At 37.4% G+C, this 14,597-nt stretch overlaps 1 protein-coding gene across 1 annotated transcript in view; it reads left to right on the top strand.

The window, feature by feature from the left end:
• The window catches only part of Tomm70 (translocase of outer mitochondrial membrane 70), a 33,025-nt gene extending 18,504 nt beyond the window's left edge, over positions 1-14,521 (top strand). Inside the window, exons 5-12 of the mRNA XM_052157808.1 lie at positions 47-195; positions 1,307-1,514; positions 3,011-3,145; positions 4,350-4,457; positions 5,788-5,904; positions 7,230-7,327; positions 9,197-9,319; positions 12,150-14,521. Coding sequence (XP_052013768.1) covers positions 47-195; positions 1,307-1,514; positions 3,011-3,145; positions 4,350-4,457; positions 5,788-5,904; positions 7,230-7,327; positions 9,197-9,319; positions 12,150-12,303 — 1,092 coding nt within the window. The 3' untranslated portion in view covers positions 12,304-14,521. The remainder of the gene's footprint in view (positions 1-46; positions 196-1,306; positions 1,515-3,010; positions 3,146-4,349; positions 4,458-5,787; positions 5,905-7,229; positions 7,328-9,196; positions 9,320-12,149) is intronic.
• Positions 14,522-14,597: the final 76 nt, after the last annotated feature.

Genomic DNA, 14,597 nt, shown 5'->3' with positions numbered 1-14,597 from the left:
GTATTTTCTCATTTTAAAAAGAAGCTTAAACATGATTGAATTTCAGAACCGTGAACCTCTGATGCCATCTCCACAGTTTATTAAATCTTACTTCAGTTCTTTCACCGATGATATAATTTCTCAACCAATGCTTAAAGGAGAGAAGTCTGACGAAGATAAAGACAAGGAAGGAGAAGCTTTAGAAGTAAAAGAAAAGTAAGTCTGCAGAGCACAATGTCTGCCGGGTGGACTTTGCATCATGAAATTTGCCTAGACCACAAGATGGTTCTCAGTCACCTTTCAAAGGAAGTCTGTACAGATACAGTTCCATATACCCTTAAATGGTTTATTATTATTATTTATTATTATTCCTCTCTTTCTAGCAGATTGTTAGTTCTCTGGTATTTCACATTTTTCTGTCAGAGTCTTCCTGCTTTTGTAGTCTTAATGAGATTATCAAGAAAACACCCCTTAAGTTAATTGGTGGGGTTAGAAGACAGATTTATAAGCTAATGAAGGCTATAAATTTTTTCAAGTTTTTTCTACTTGTCTAGGACAATGACAATCTTGTGTTTTATACTATTGAAAGCTGAAGTCAAAGGGCATGTGCCTTTATGGCTGGAGACCTTGGGATTGTAATATATATATGTATGCCATCTAAGCCTGCAATTCATACTTGTCAGTGCATGTGTTTTTTTCACTTAGGGTAACTTCTCCCTGATATAAGGAAGTAATGTTGCTAATTGGGTATTTATTAATGTGTATGGAAGGAAGGGAAATAGTGTTCCCTGTATTAAAACACAATTGAGTTTTAAGGAAATCTGTATAATTATACCAAAATATGTACATTTTAATTGGTATACAATGTTTCAGAAAGTCATATTTGGGAAATACTTGTTTTAGATGTCACATAGCTTTATTTACAGTGATATGGAAACAATAATCTGTCCTCATCCCATAAAGTCTAGAGCAGAGTTAATCACCTTCCATGAGCTATGGTGAGAGATGACAGGATATGAATCATAACCTGTCAAGAGCTCACTGGAGCCATTGCTTTGGTTTGTAGTTTGTATTTCCATCTTACTCCAGGCCTCGCTGTCACCATGTTTTGATGACACCACTACTGCTAGTTCTCACCTTACAGGAGTACTTTAAGATTTAGAGGCCTATGTAATTACTTACCATGTTTTCAGTAAGTGGCAGATTTTTATGTTCAATCTGATCTTCATACAATTGTTTTCCTACCCTGATAACCTGAGCAACAAAATAGAGAATAAAAGGTTAGTGTGAAGGTAGAGAATTTCCCTGTGTTTGCTTTCATCTTCAGCTCTGGATATTTAAAAGCCAAACAATACATGGAAGAAGAAAACTATGACAAAATCATAAGTGAATGTTCGAAGGAAATAGATGCTCAAGGCAAGTACATGGCCGAAGCTTTACTACTGCGAGCCACCTTCTACTTGCTCATTGGCAGCGCCAACTCCGCCAAGCCGGACTTAGACAAGGTCATCAGTTTGAAGGATGCGAATGTGAAGGTAGGTATATGTTGAAATGTGTGTGCGTGTGAAAAGTTAGAAAGTGGCCATGATTACTTTTGCAGTTCCTTTGCCTGGCACCTTACTTAGCATTTCATGCGTGCATCCATGAAAGGCTTTTTTTTTTTTTATTTTAAGAAATCTACATCTAATATTGTTGTAATGAATCTGAAGCAGTAATGCTTATCTTCAGGCAAGAAAATAAACAACTTTTTTCTATAACATTTCGTATACTGTCAGATCCCTCTTGTGGCCATGGCATACTATAAAAGATTGGTTTTGGATAACAGTAACTGCCTGGCTCAAAAGCTTCTAAATATTCTTAAAATCCTTTTGAAAATAAATTTTCATTCAAGGATGATCAAGCAAATATCTTCTTGTGGCAGTTGCTCCTGTGAATATGTGTGAGCACACAGATAGTAAATAAATGAATGTGAGACGATAAATAACAGCTTTTGAGCCAGGCATGGTGGCTTCCCTCTATTTGGGTGGCTGAGGTTGGAGGATTGCTTTAAGTAAGTAAGCCTGTGCTTGAAAGGGCAGCATTATAAAACTGAAAACACCATCCATAGAACAGAAGAAAACATCAGGAAAGGTTCTTTATAATCAAGAATAAACATTTAGAACCCAACAGTAAAAAGGAAACCTAATCTGAAAATGTACAAAAGAGTTGGATAACTCACCAAAGAATATTCTACAAATGAGTGATGATAGCATGAAGAAGTGTTCAATACCATTACCAGTTAGGACAGTTTCAACCGAAGCTTAATTGAAGTACCCCTTCCTTCCTGTTATCGTGTGTGTGTGTGTGTGTGTGTGTGTGTGTGTGTGTGTGTGTGTGTGTAAATTGAAAGCACAGGCAACAAGACTGTAACTCAAAAACATGAATTGTAATAAATATTGGTAAGGATATAGAGAAATTGCAACATTGTGTTGCTGGTAGGAATGTAAAATCAAAAAGATTCTATGGGAACTAGTTTGGCTATTCAAAATGTTAACAAATATAGTTGCCATGTAATCTGTCGATGCTGCTTCCAGAGAATTTGAGACATACACATACATACCTGAATGTTGACACCACTATGAATCATGACACTTAAAATGTAGAAATAACCCGTATGCTCAATATCTACACTGAAATATTATATCATAAAAAGGAATATTAATACACACATTGAAAATACTATATGAAAACCAGAAAAAGCTATATTATATGGAATATTTAGAATAAACAAATGTGTGCACTAGAGGTAAGTAGTTTGTGGGCATTTGGATTAGAAGCATTGTGTTTATGTGTGTTGTTTCTTTAGGTACAATAAAAATGCCCCAAAATCTGTAATAACCAACCTTCAACAATATTTAGTTACCATACCAAAAAACTTGTATATAGTCTTTAAAAGGATAAACTTTTTAGTAGGCATTACAGATTTTTTTTCTCTTAATCTAAATTGGATGTTAAAATTAACCAGGTACTTTCTCTCATTTTTGGTGTGTAGCTTCGAGCAAATGCCCTTATCAAAAGAGGCACCATGTGCATGCAGCAGCAGCAGCCTATGCTGTCTACTCAGGACTTCAACATGGCTGCTGAGATTGATCCTATGAACTCAGACGTTTATCACCACCGAGGACAGGTGGGTAGATGCCATCTCATCTAGTGCTGAGCTTGGTGATGACTCTTCAGGGTTAAAGTTTTCTTACAACATGTCAACTCTCAAATTGGCCTTCGTTTACTTAGATCTTGAAGATTTTTATTTTTTTATTTTTTGGGGGGGGGACGGGGGGTTGGTTTTTTCGAGACAGGGTTTCTCTGTGTAGCCCTGGCTGTCCTGAACTCACTCTGTCGACCATGCTGGCCTCAAACTCAGAAATTCGCCTGCCTCTGCATCCCAAGTGCTGGGATTAAAGGTGTGTGCCACCACTACCTGGCCATCTTAAAGTACATTCATACATCATATGATAGTATAGAAGAAAGGGAAGGCAAAAGAAGTGTTAGCAAATCAGCTAGCTCGCCTTTTTGGGGTAGTCATTTGTAGCTTGTAGGCTTTCAGTGGGTAAATACTAATCCCACTTAGTAAACGTTTTAATGATTCTCTGTACATATATGTGTTTGTAGGGTATGTGCACATAAGTGTAGGCTCTCAGGGAAGTCAGAGGTACAGGTCCCCTAAAGGGGAGCTGTAGTACTCACTACATTCTGCAGGAACTCTGATACCCAGAGCACACCTAGTCTGGTCAGATTTGCTTCTCATGCCTTCTTTTATTACAGTGAAGTAGGAAAAGTTCTGCAACAACTGAAAATATGTTTGTATGTTTGTTTGTTTGTTGTTTTAGACCTGAGTCTCACTTGTGCAAGCTCCTCCGAGCTCCTCCGGCATCAGCAGCCTGAGTACTGGGGTTATACATGAACCTGGTTTGAAGCTCTTTGTAGGGGAGAATTTTGTCCAGTGTTTCTGAAAGGTGTTTATAAAGTGTTGAAATGGCATTTTAAAATTCTTGCCATTTCTATCTTTATTTTTAATATCTTGTAATTAATTGGGTGGTAAATATATAAAGTTCTAACGGGCTTTGAAATTAAGTACAGAAGCACTTGGTTTTTTTTTTATTTCTTATTTTTTTATCCAAATTGCAATGAAAAAAATAAGAATTATCTTTTACTTTTAAATCAGACACCGGTTTTAAGGTTTGAGAATTGTGACTTTTTTTCCCTGCAAAGAAATTTTATGTTGAATAATTACTAACTGCTAAGCATTAACTGACAACAGAAGAGAAGCATGGTATAAACTTAACTGCTGAGCATGTTATTTTATTGCATTTAATTATGTATTTTTTCCCTAGCTGAAAATTCTGCTGGATCTAGTTGAAGAAGCAGTGGCGGATTTTGATGCCTGTATCAGATTAAGACCAAAGTTTGCTCTGGCTCAGGCTCAGAAGTGCTTTGCATTGGTAGGTGCCATTCTAACTTGTGCTTTCATAAACACGTTTGTATCCAGCAAAGGGAGTATGGTATTGTTTACAGAATCATCTGGTTTTTCCTCAACGGTGATCTCAGGGAGGACAGTATAGTCACTGTGTGACTGGCCTTGGACTCTCAGCCCTCTTGCCCCATCTTGCTGGTGCTGTTAAAGCTATGCATACACCCAGCTCCCGAGTTTAGAGCAGAATTACTTCTCTGCCATAAACTAGTATGAAGGAGTCAAAAATAATTTGAGGAAATAATTTATAGTTACGACAAGACTTAACTGCTTTTGCTTTCCTTATGACCAGTCCTAAAATAATTTCCCCTCCAGCCGGGCCTGGTGGCACACGCCTGTAATCCCAGCACTTGGGAGGCAGAGGCAGGCGGATTTCTGTGTTCGAGGCCAGCCTGGTCTACAGAGTGAGTTCCAGGACAGCCAGGGCTACACAGAGAAACCCTGTCTCGAAAAAAAAAAAAAATTTCCCCTCTAAAGAAAGTTGTGTCATAGGTATTACAGGTTTAAGATGCAAATGAAATTACATTAAAAAGTCTGTAGGTGGGATATAATTTGGTAAGAGTATGTGAAGGCCTAACGTGTAAAGTCCTTGGTTTGAATTTGGCACTACAGAAAAGTAAATCAAGATTATGTCATCTATATGCTTGGTTAACATGTCTTCATTTTTTATTGCTGTGAGGAAACACCATAGCCAGGGCAGCTTATAAAAGCAAACATTTATAAAAGGCCACAGTTCTACAGGGTTAGTCCATCATGTCAGAGAGTAGGTCACAGGCAGGTGGGCATGGTACTGGAGCAGTAGTTAAGAATTTACCTCTGCCTTGGTCCTTTGAAGGCTCGATAGATGCCCCAGCATGGGGAATTCCAGGTGGGGTAGGTGGGAATGTGTTGGGTGGAGGGGCATCTTGGAGGCAGCATGGAAGATGAGTTGGGGGTTTTCTGTGGGGGTGGGGGGGGGACTGGGAAAGGGTATAACATTTGAGATGTAAATGAATATATTCAATAAAAAAATTTTTTTTTAAAAAAAAAAGAATTTACCTCTGATCCATAAGTAGGAGAAAGCGGGCCTAGCCTCAAAGCCCACCCCCAGAGACATACTATTTTCAAAAGGCCTTACCTCTTAATTCTTTACACAAGGAAAGGAGGAGGGAGGGAGGAAAGGAAAGGAGATAGGTAAGTAGATGATTTACCTGCTCTTCTAGAAATGCTTATGTAATGTTCTATGTCTATATAATTGTTAAGATCGTCAAAAGAAGGGTTTTTTTAAGCTCTTTAACTGAAGTGTTTTGATTTTTAAATAGTATCGCCAGGCATATACAGCAAACAATTCTTCACAAGTCCAGGCAGCTATGAAAGGTTTTGAAGAAGTCATAAAGAAATTTCCAAGGTGTGCTGAAGGCTATGCACTTTATGCCCAGGTAAGTACTTAAGAAAAAAAAAAATTAAGAACTGCATTTGTAAGCTGAATCCAGCATGAAATTATGCTAGCCTGATCTCTCCTGGCTCTCCTGGCGCACACGCTTGCTTATTTCTTTTACTTGCTTATTTTATTTTACTCCGTATGTTTGGCTGGTATATATAGACTAGGCTGGCTTTGAACTCTGATCCATAACCTCTGCCTCCGAGTACTGGGATTAAAGGAATGCACCACTAAGCCGCAAAAATTCCTGAAGATTTATTGTTTTAGAGTTGAAAGTATAAACAGCAAGATTACCTACATTAAATCTAGGCTGGCCTTGAACCCATGATCAGGAGTGACTTGGCCTCCCCCATTCTGATTGCTACCATGCCCAGATTCTAATCTTTTATTTTTTTTAATTACAAAAGAAAACACTAAGGGCTTTCCAGAACTATCATAGAAATAGAAAATGCTAAATTGTTGTGGTCTTTGTTAGACTCCTCCCCTAATCCCTTGGTGAGATTACTAGTCTTTTTCCTCATGCTCTTTAGTGACATTTCATAAAGGCTTAGAGGCTTTATTGAAGGAGGCCTGTGAGAAGTTGATCTCTGTGGGACTGGTCTTCCAATGTGTCCTACACATCACTGGGCAATATCTGATAATCTGGGAAATGAACCAACCTATAAGTTACTGTCTCTTCAATCTTAGTTCTTTCCATTTTTTATAAAAATGAAATGTTGCTCACTACACATGTAAATTAACTATAAAAGCATCTGCTGTGTAAACATATATAAAGGGAAGCAAAGACAAACATTTATAATGTAATTGGGCAGTAATCATCCTTACCTTTGCCATAGAATTTAGGAGTTGAGGGTATAAATTTCTGTACCCCACAGAAAACCCAAAGATCGCTGCCCTTTAGTGAAAGTAATTCAGGAATATCTTTTTCTGCAGCCTGTTTCCAAATTGCACATTTTTTCCCCCTTTGAATGGGTTTGATTTCTAGGAAGTTTCTTCAAAAATCTGAACTAGCATAACTTCACTGAAAATTTAATGTAACTTTGCATACATGTATTTAAATTTAAAATAAGTATAGGCTTGTGAACATGTGATTGATATAGGCTTGTGAACATGTGATTGATACAGCTGTCATTAAAAGATTAAAAGCAGGCTCTTTTGTATTATACTGTCTGCCAAACCCTTTGATTCTGTTAGGATATAAAACTTAAACTGGTTTAAATTAATTATAAGCTATGTGAATAAATAAGTTTTAATTCTTGATACTTTTAGTTTTCAGGTTAGCAATTACATTAAGATGTATAACTAAAATTTTTCTTCACATAGGCATTAACAGATCAACAACAGTTTGGTAAAGCTGATGAAATGTATGATAAATGTATTGATTTGGAACCAGATAATGCTACAACTTATGTTCATAAAGGGTATGTATTTTTCTGGTTCTGTTTGTTTCAATAAAATACGAAATCTCTTTCACGGTAATATAATATTTCTTTCAGCCTTACAGAAATGATTCATATAATAGTAGAATCATTTAATCAATTAATATCAATTAATTGATCAATTTATTACAGTATGTAGGGTTTTTTAATCTTTGTGCATATGAACCTATGATATCTGTGTTCATGTGTGAACTTGGATACATGCTTGCCACAGTAGAGATGAGAAGATAATTTGGGCAACAGTCTTTAGGTTCTACCTTGTTTGAGACAGAGTCTGCTATCTGTTTCAGCCTCCCTACCTCAACCAACAAGGGAGAATTTAGTCATTTAAACAAAATGTGTAAAGTAATCATTGGTGGCAGAATGACATGATATACAGCCTAATGGTGTCATTCAGACAAATATATATTATTTTACTTTTCAAGTTAACCAGTGAGTTTGTAAATTCATAGTATTTCTGTTATGGCTAATTATGTAAGACTAGTAATTTTAATTATAGTACATTATATAGAACTCTTAAGAAGGCAAATTTGTTTGTGGGCTTGTAGTCAGTCTTACTATGTATAGCTGGCTGAGTGTGAGCACATAAAGATTACCTTCTGCCCTGCAAGTTCTGGGATTAAAGTGTACCATAATGGCCATTTGTAAGGTAAATTTGTTATATATATTTGTAAAAAATATACATATATATTTGTGCAGGAAAGTAAGCTGTATACAGATTAAAATATTGAGAAGCTGAGGCAGAAGGATCTTGAGTTTGAAACCATTATGAGCTAGCGAGAACCTTTTACAAAAAAATTAAAAAACTTAGAATAATTTTTGTATTTGTTATGATATACTTCTGTGGGTGAGGTTTAAGGAAAAAAAAATGGCATGAAGTTAAAGGCTGGAAAGGACTAGAGAAATTAGATTGCTCAGTAACTAAGAGCAGTCCTTATTGTCTAGAGGACCTAAGTTGAGTTTTTAGCATCCGTGTTGTCGGGCAACTCAGAACTGTGACTCCAGTTCCAGGGGATCTGAGACCCTCTTTTGGTCTATATAATGAATGTATGTGCCATACATTTTTAGAACCATACATATACATAAATGGGGAAAAAATGTAAAGGCTGTAAAACAAGTATTTTTGGTCTATACTATGAATGTTTGTGCCATATATTTACAGAACCATACATATACATAAATGGGAAAAAATGTAAAGACTGTAAAACAAGTATTTTTTACATTTAATTTTTTGAAATGGTTGTATGATTATTCAGAATTTATAACATTTAATAAGTTGAAAATAATGCAGCGATTTTATTTTTGTAAAGATAAGGTAATTTATGTTATCAGAGTAAAAGGAGAAGCTGCCTTAATTTTCAGAACAATTTTTTCACAATGGGTTTAACATACTTTTAATTTCCATGAAATGGAACCAAGCACACATGAGACAACAGGCTGAATATACAACTCGAAATCGGCCAGTGCCAGTAGCATAGGAAAAAAGGACAAAAAATGAGACTGTGACCCACAAAACTCCTCTCTGGGACCTGCTCCCAGGAACCAGACTGGTCGTGGGACAGGAGTTGGAAGGGTAATGAAACAGGGTTGGTATCTGCATATGAAATCAGTTGTCTCTGTTTCTTAGAAATACCGGGAAAAGGAATACTGGTTCAGGACTTTCAAATCTGTGGCCAGGGACTTGACATCAGAAGTAGAGACCAGAAGCCTCCAGTGTGTGATCTGCTGTAGTCTTGCTTTCCTTATAAATTGTTATTGGTTTATTGTGGGCAGAACCCAAATCATAAGTTTTTATGTCTATCAGTACTGGGTCCGTCTAACTGTCTTCCCCCCACCCCACTCCCAATCCAGTTTACTTCAACTTCAGTGGAAGCAAGATTTGGATAAAGGTTTGGAGCTTATCAGCAAGGCTATTGAAATTGACAACAAATGTGACTTTGCATATGAGACCATGGGGACTATTGAAGTGCAGAGGTAACTTCTCAAGCTGCTTCTTAGAGACGTACTATTTACTGCCATTTGTTCTCATTGCATACATTTGATTATAAATCCGTATCCATTATAGTTTTAAAGCTTGCTGAACTTTTGATGCCGGCTTCCCTAAACATTAGGGAATTCGGATTTGCCTCATTTCATTTATAAAAGCTGTCAGGCTTGTACCTTAAAAGGTGAGACTAGATCTTTATTGTGTATGATTTCCTTTTTCATTTTTATCCTTCCTGTGGGGAGACCAGAAATACCTGAAGTATGGTTTAGTCAGTGCCAGGTAACAAGGAACAGATAGCTAGGCTGTACTATAATTTGTAGCAGGATCCAATCCTGCTACAAAGAAGCAACCAGCCAAGAAACTGGATAGGTTGTAACAGATCTTCTGAGCCACTGAGTTTTCATGAAACCTCTGGTTTAGTTGGACTTTTTACGATTCTGATTTCCTGTAATTTGTTTTGTGTAAATATTTACCCAGAATTGCACTTAAGGACTACATTTAATGTTGACAGCTATATGTGTAGTGGACTATGCCCCCTTAATATTGGTATTTCCTCCAGAATGTATTATAGACCCAAGTACTAGTCTTCAGTACCTTCCAGATCTCAGTCCTGTTGACCTAAACTCGTCTTTATAATAATCCCAATATAAAATTAAGGTGTACAGAGACTGATGCCCAGGCCAGTTGGGCCAACAAGGTCACTCTGAAGTCAGGACTTGATCGTACTTCACTTATGTCAAGGCACTAATCAATCTTGCCACTATCACCTGTCAGGAATCAGCATGAGTCCTCTTAACTACCTATGGGCTGCTATTCCTGTGACTCTCTTTCCTGCAAAAGACGGACAACAAATATGATTCTTCTGATGGCAGATATATATATTTCTTATGTTAATTTGTCACTGCAAATAAAGAATTCTTTTACTACAAAGAGTGAGTGGTTCATAACCATGTTTGAGCAAAGCTCTGGATGCTTCTTAGATTAGTGCATATGAACACTTGACATATAATTTATTTATAGAGATACCTTAAGAGGATGAGAGTTGAGGGAATTTTCTTTGTATGTTAAATTGTACTGTAAAAGTCCATTTTAGGGGCTGGAGAGATGGCTCAGTAGTTAAGAGTACTGGCTGCTTTTCCAGAGGACCTGAGTTCAGTTCCCAGCACCTACATGGCAGATCACAGCTATCAAGAACTCTAGTTCTCGGGGATCCCACATACTCATGAAGGCAAAACGCAGGTGCATGTGAACTTTTTTTTTTAAAAAAAACTCAGTTATAGGTCTGGGGATCAGGCCTTATTGATAGTGCTTAGCTAGCATGTCTGCGGCTCTGAGTTCATTCTCCAGCACTACAACTGGGCATGCGACATATTCTAAACGAACTCTGGAGGAGAGTCAGAGAAGTTCAAGGTTCTCTTTAGCTACATAAGGAGTTTTAGGCAAGGTTGGGCTAGAAATTTTGTCTCCAAAAATGTTTATCTAAATCCTACTTTAAAGTTAAATGATTGGCATTGCTGGTTATACTAATATTTTGCATGTCATCTAACTATTGTGGAAACAAATCCATATAAACCAAAAATAGTTAATTGTGTTAGCCATCTAGTATAGGAAGATAAATATGGTCACCTTTAGTGTACTGAGTTACCTCGTAATGACTTCGTTCTTAGTTGCAGGATTATACACATGTAGTTAAGTATTATGTACATGCATGCATACATAGATAACACTACTTCCCTTAAACAGTTGTTTCTTAGTCACACGTAAATGTAAGAGGTAAATTTTATTAGCCATAGCATGTTCATCCATTTATTCAAAAACAGATAGCAATTACCAACCTTTGTACTTAGCTGTTGGAACTAGGAAAGTAGAGCAAACATTCATCTGCCTGTGTATATGGAGCTAATAGAACTGTGAGGGCCAGGCACACGCCTTTAATCCCAGCACATGGGAGGCAGAGGCAGGTGGATTTCTTGAGTTTGAGGCCAGCCTGATCTACAGAGGGAGTTCCAGGACAGCCAGGCCTATACAGAGAAACCCTGTCTTGAAAAACAAAATCCAAAAAAAAAAAAACAAACAACAAAAAAAAACAAACTGTGAAGACTATTGGGAATGAAGTATTTAGTTCTTCTGGGAAGAGAAAGGGGGTGTGCAATTCTATATTTGAAGTGGGTCCTAAAAGGTAGGGATTTGATCAGAGTTAGCAGAGGCAATAACAGGCTTTTTGTGATCAGGGTTGACATGGTCAGGGAACTGGGACTGACCTTTGACTGCATGAAAGTCCTCAGATTTTGGCATCGAGGGTGAGAAGTGAGGTAGTAGGAGTGGACTCAGTCCTTTAAGGGGTAAGCGTTTGAGGGCGACTGGTCTTCTGTGTTGCCAGAAGCCACAGGCTTAGAAACCAGGAAAGTTATGGTTTTTAAGTAACCAATTTAGTTGCCCTAGTCTGCCTGTACTTGACAAAGGATTCAAGATGATGTAGACAGGATAGGCTGCAGTGGTGGCCTCAGGAGAGAGGATGTGTCTTTGCCTGCAGACTTCACATGCCAGAGCAGGGGCACTCACAGGGCTTCTGCCTCCTCAGAGGAGAGGGGAGGCGGGCAGTAGGGGAAGAGCTGTGGAAGAGAGGGACTGGGAGGGGTGGAGGTGGATGTTGGGATGGATTGATTCATTGGTGTTTTTATTATGCTGTGCTAGGCATTTTGTTATGAAAAAAACCTTTTATTAGAATTACAGTTGAAGGCTTCATGCAGCACAGTTAAACTGCATTGGTTATTGAGAACTGCTTGTTGAAGAATCTTTGAATTTTTGCTCTTTTAGAGGAAACTTGGAGAAAGCCATTGACATGTTCAACAAAGCTATCAATCTGGCCAAGTCGGAGATGGAGATGGCTCATCTGTATTCACTCTGTGATGCTGCCCATGCCCAGACAGAAGTAGCAAAGAAATACGGATTAAAACCGCCGACATTATAAATACCAGGGGAACAGACTGACTCCTTTACAAGAAGTTTACCCCTCTTCAACTGAACCCTGAAGACACTGTCATGAATTGTTGAACGGTGGAACTTAGTAGTCCCTTTGTGATGTTGTCATTCGTTACATCTGTCTCATGTTTAGGTGTAGTGGGCGTGGCTGTTGAAGGAAGTTTGCAGTCTTTCAGCTTTATTCCCTGTGCAACAAAAGCTTAGAGCCTGTTAAAGGGATATTAAGACAAAGTTGTAGAATACAAACACAATTGGCCATGCAAATAAAAACTTTGATTTGTTGATTTGTTTTTTTTTTTTTTTAATATTGGGGTGGGGATTATGTTCTGAATGATTTTGTTTTTATAGCTGTTTGTATAATATGTGAGTGTTTTATAGTATGTTAGTCTTTAACATAGTAAGTGCTGTAAAATATACTTTTGTATTCAATTAATCCTTTTTAATTTTTTTTGAAGGATGAAAAGCTTCAATATGGATATCAGTAAAATTGAAAGACTTTATTGTCAGCATGCACAGTGCCTCTGATTCTGTAGAACTTTAGTAAATTATGCAGAAGCAAATATTCTGATTGATACTTGTACAGGAAGACTTAATGAGGGACTGAACGAGGAAGGTAAGATGAACGAGACATGTATATACTTGCCCGTGCCTATTCCATAGTAGGTACTATTTAATAGTCTGCTTCTTAACGGAAGTGGGTGTATGTGAACAGCCCACGTACAGATGGAGTATATGTGAGGATACATAGGAATATTTAATTAGCTTAAATTTTCTAGTGTCAGAAATTTGGTAACGGTTCAAAAGGATGTCAGTCCTGGAGCCAGGGCATACTTTTTTGAAGTGGAAACTTTAGTGATGTAGCTGTGGCTGTAAAGTTAAGAGATTTGAGCCAGTATTTCCAGAGATGTCTGAAACAGAGTACTTTTGTATTGAGGTGACCTTAACCTCTAAGGACTGATGGTCTACGTCACATCTCCAGGGATACTGACAGCTGACTTTACTTTGTTCTGTTCATTTTTATTTGTACCTCATCTCTTTTGAATCTCTAAGCTATTTCTATTTATCACTTTCACAGACTATCTCTTTTACTTATTTATATGCTGGATTTTTCTGGTTGGGGAAGGATGTGTTCTTACTGAGTCTGTTTCCAAAATCCAGGACAGGTTGAGGTTTATTTAAGAGGAATGACTTTTAAAAAAAAAAAAAAGCAAACCTGTTAAGACTTACGGACATAAAGTCTAATTATAGTTTACATTGTTGAGAGTAAAGGAGCATTTTACACTCTTATTTAAAAGGGTGCTTTATCCCACTGAAACCAAAATGATTTTGTCTACAAATGCTGTCTTTTTAGGAAATATTAGAAGTGACTCCTTTTAAAGTCAGTTTTTGGACGATGCTGGTAAGCTTGTGGCTGATTTCAATAGGAGCAGTTAACGTAATTTAAGGTGACTGGGATAATGGAAAGTCGGAGAGCTCTTCATTTTGTTGTGAAATAATTCTCCAATGATGATAACCCTAAATACAGAAATGTCCTACATCTCTGAATGTGACCTCTTCGCTTAAAAGTTTTTTATTTGCATGGCTGTATTTACATTACTAGGGACATCTCTACTCTGCTCCCTTATTTCTTGGGGTTGGGTAGAAAACACTGAAGCATGTGCCATTCAATATGTCATTCCAGATTCTCGAAAACGTTTTTGCTTGTTGTGAACATGTTTGAAACTGCACTGAAAGCTGCATCTGTCTGTATCTTTACTTTTGTAAATGGCTTCACATGTAAATTCACAAAATAAATACTACATTCAAGCTTTTCTATCCATTTTTGAAACAGAAAGATAGGAAATTTGTTGTTTTTTTAACTGAAACCCTTTAGTCAGTTTCTTGTTGATTCAAAGGTATATACAAGTTTTTATTGGTGTGGTCATGAAGTTTCCTGTGAATATTCATGCCTCTTAAGTGAAACAAAGCTCTATGAAGAGCAGTAGCGAGGGTTCCCTCTTTATGTGTGTCTTAGACTTGTACAGCGGCTTAGAAAGCCATCCTTCAGATGTCATCATGGGTCCGGGCTCTTCCTGCTCATTTCACAAGGGAGTTTAGTCATAGTCTCAACCCTGGAGAGAACCTGAGAACCTAAGTAAGCTAAAGCTGTAAACAGCAGAGGGCAACTTCAAAGGGGAGTAAGTAAAAAAAAAAAAAAAAAAAAAAAACAGAGTGTAACATACTTAGTTGATGAGGATAAGGAATAGGAAACAACAAGGACTCACACCGTTGTAGACAGCACTG

This window comes from Apodemus sylvaticus, chromosome 15 (genome assembly GCF_947179515.1).
Source record: "Apodemus sylvaticus chromosome 15, mApoSyl1.1, whole genome shotgun sequence".
NCBI lineage: Eukaryota > Metazoa > Chordata > Mammalia > Rodentia > Muridae > Apodemus > Apodemus sylvaticus.
This window is presented reverse-complemented; position numbering and strand designations above follow the sequence as displayed.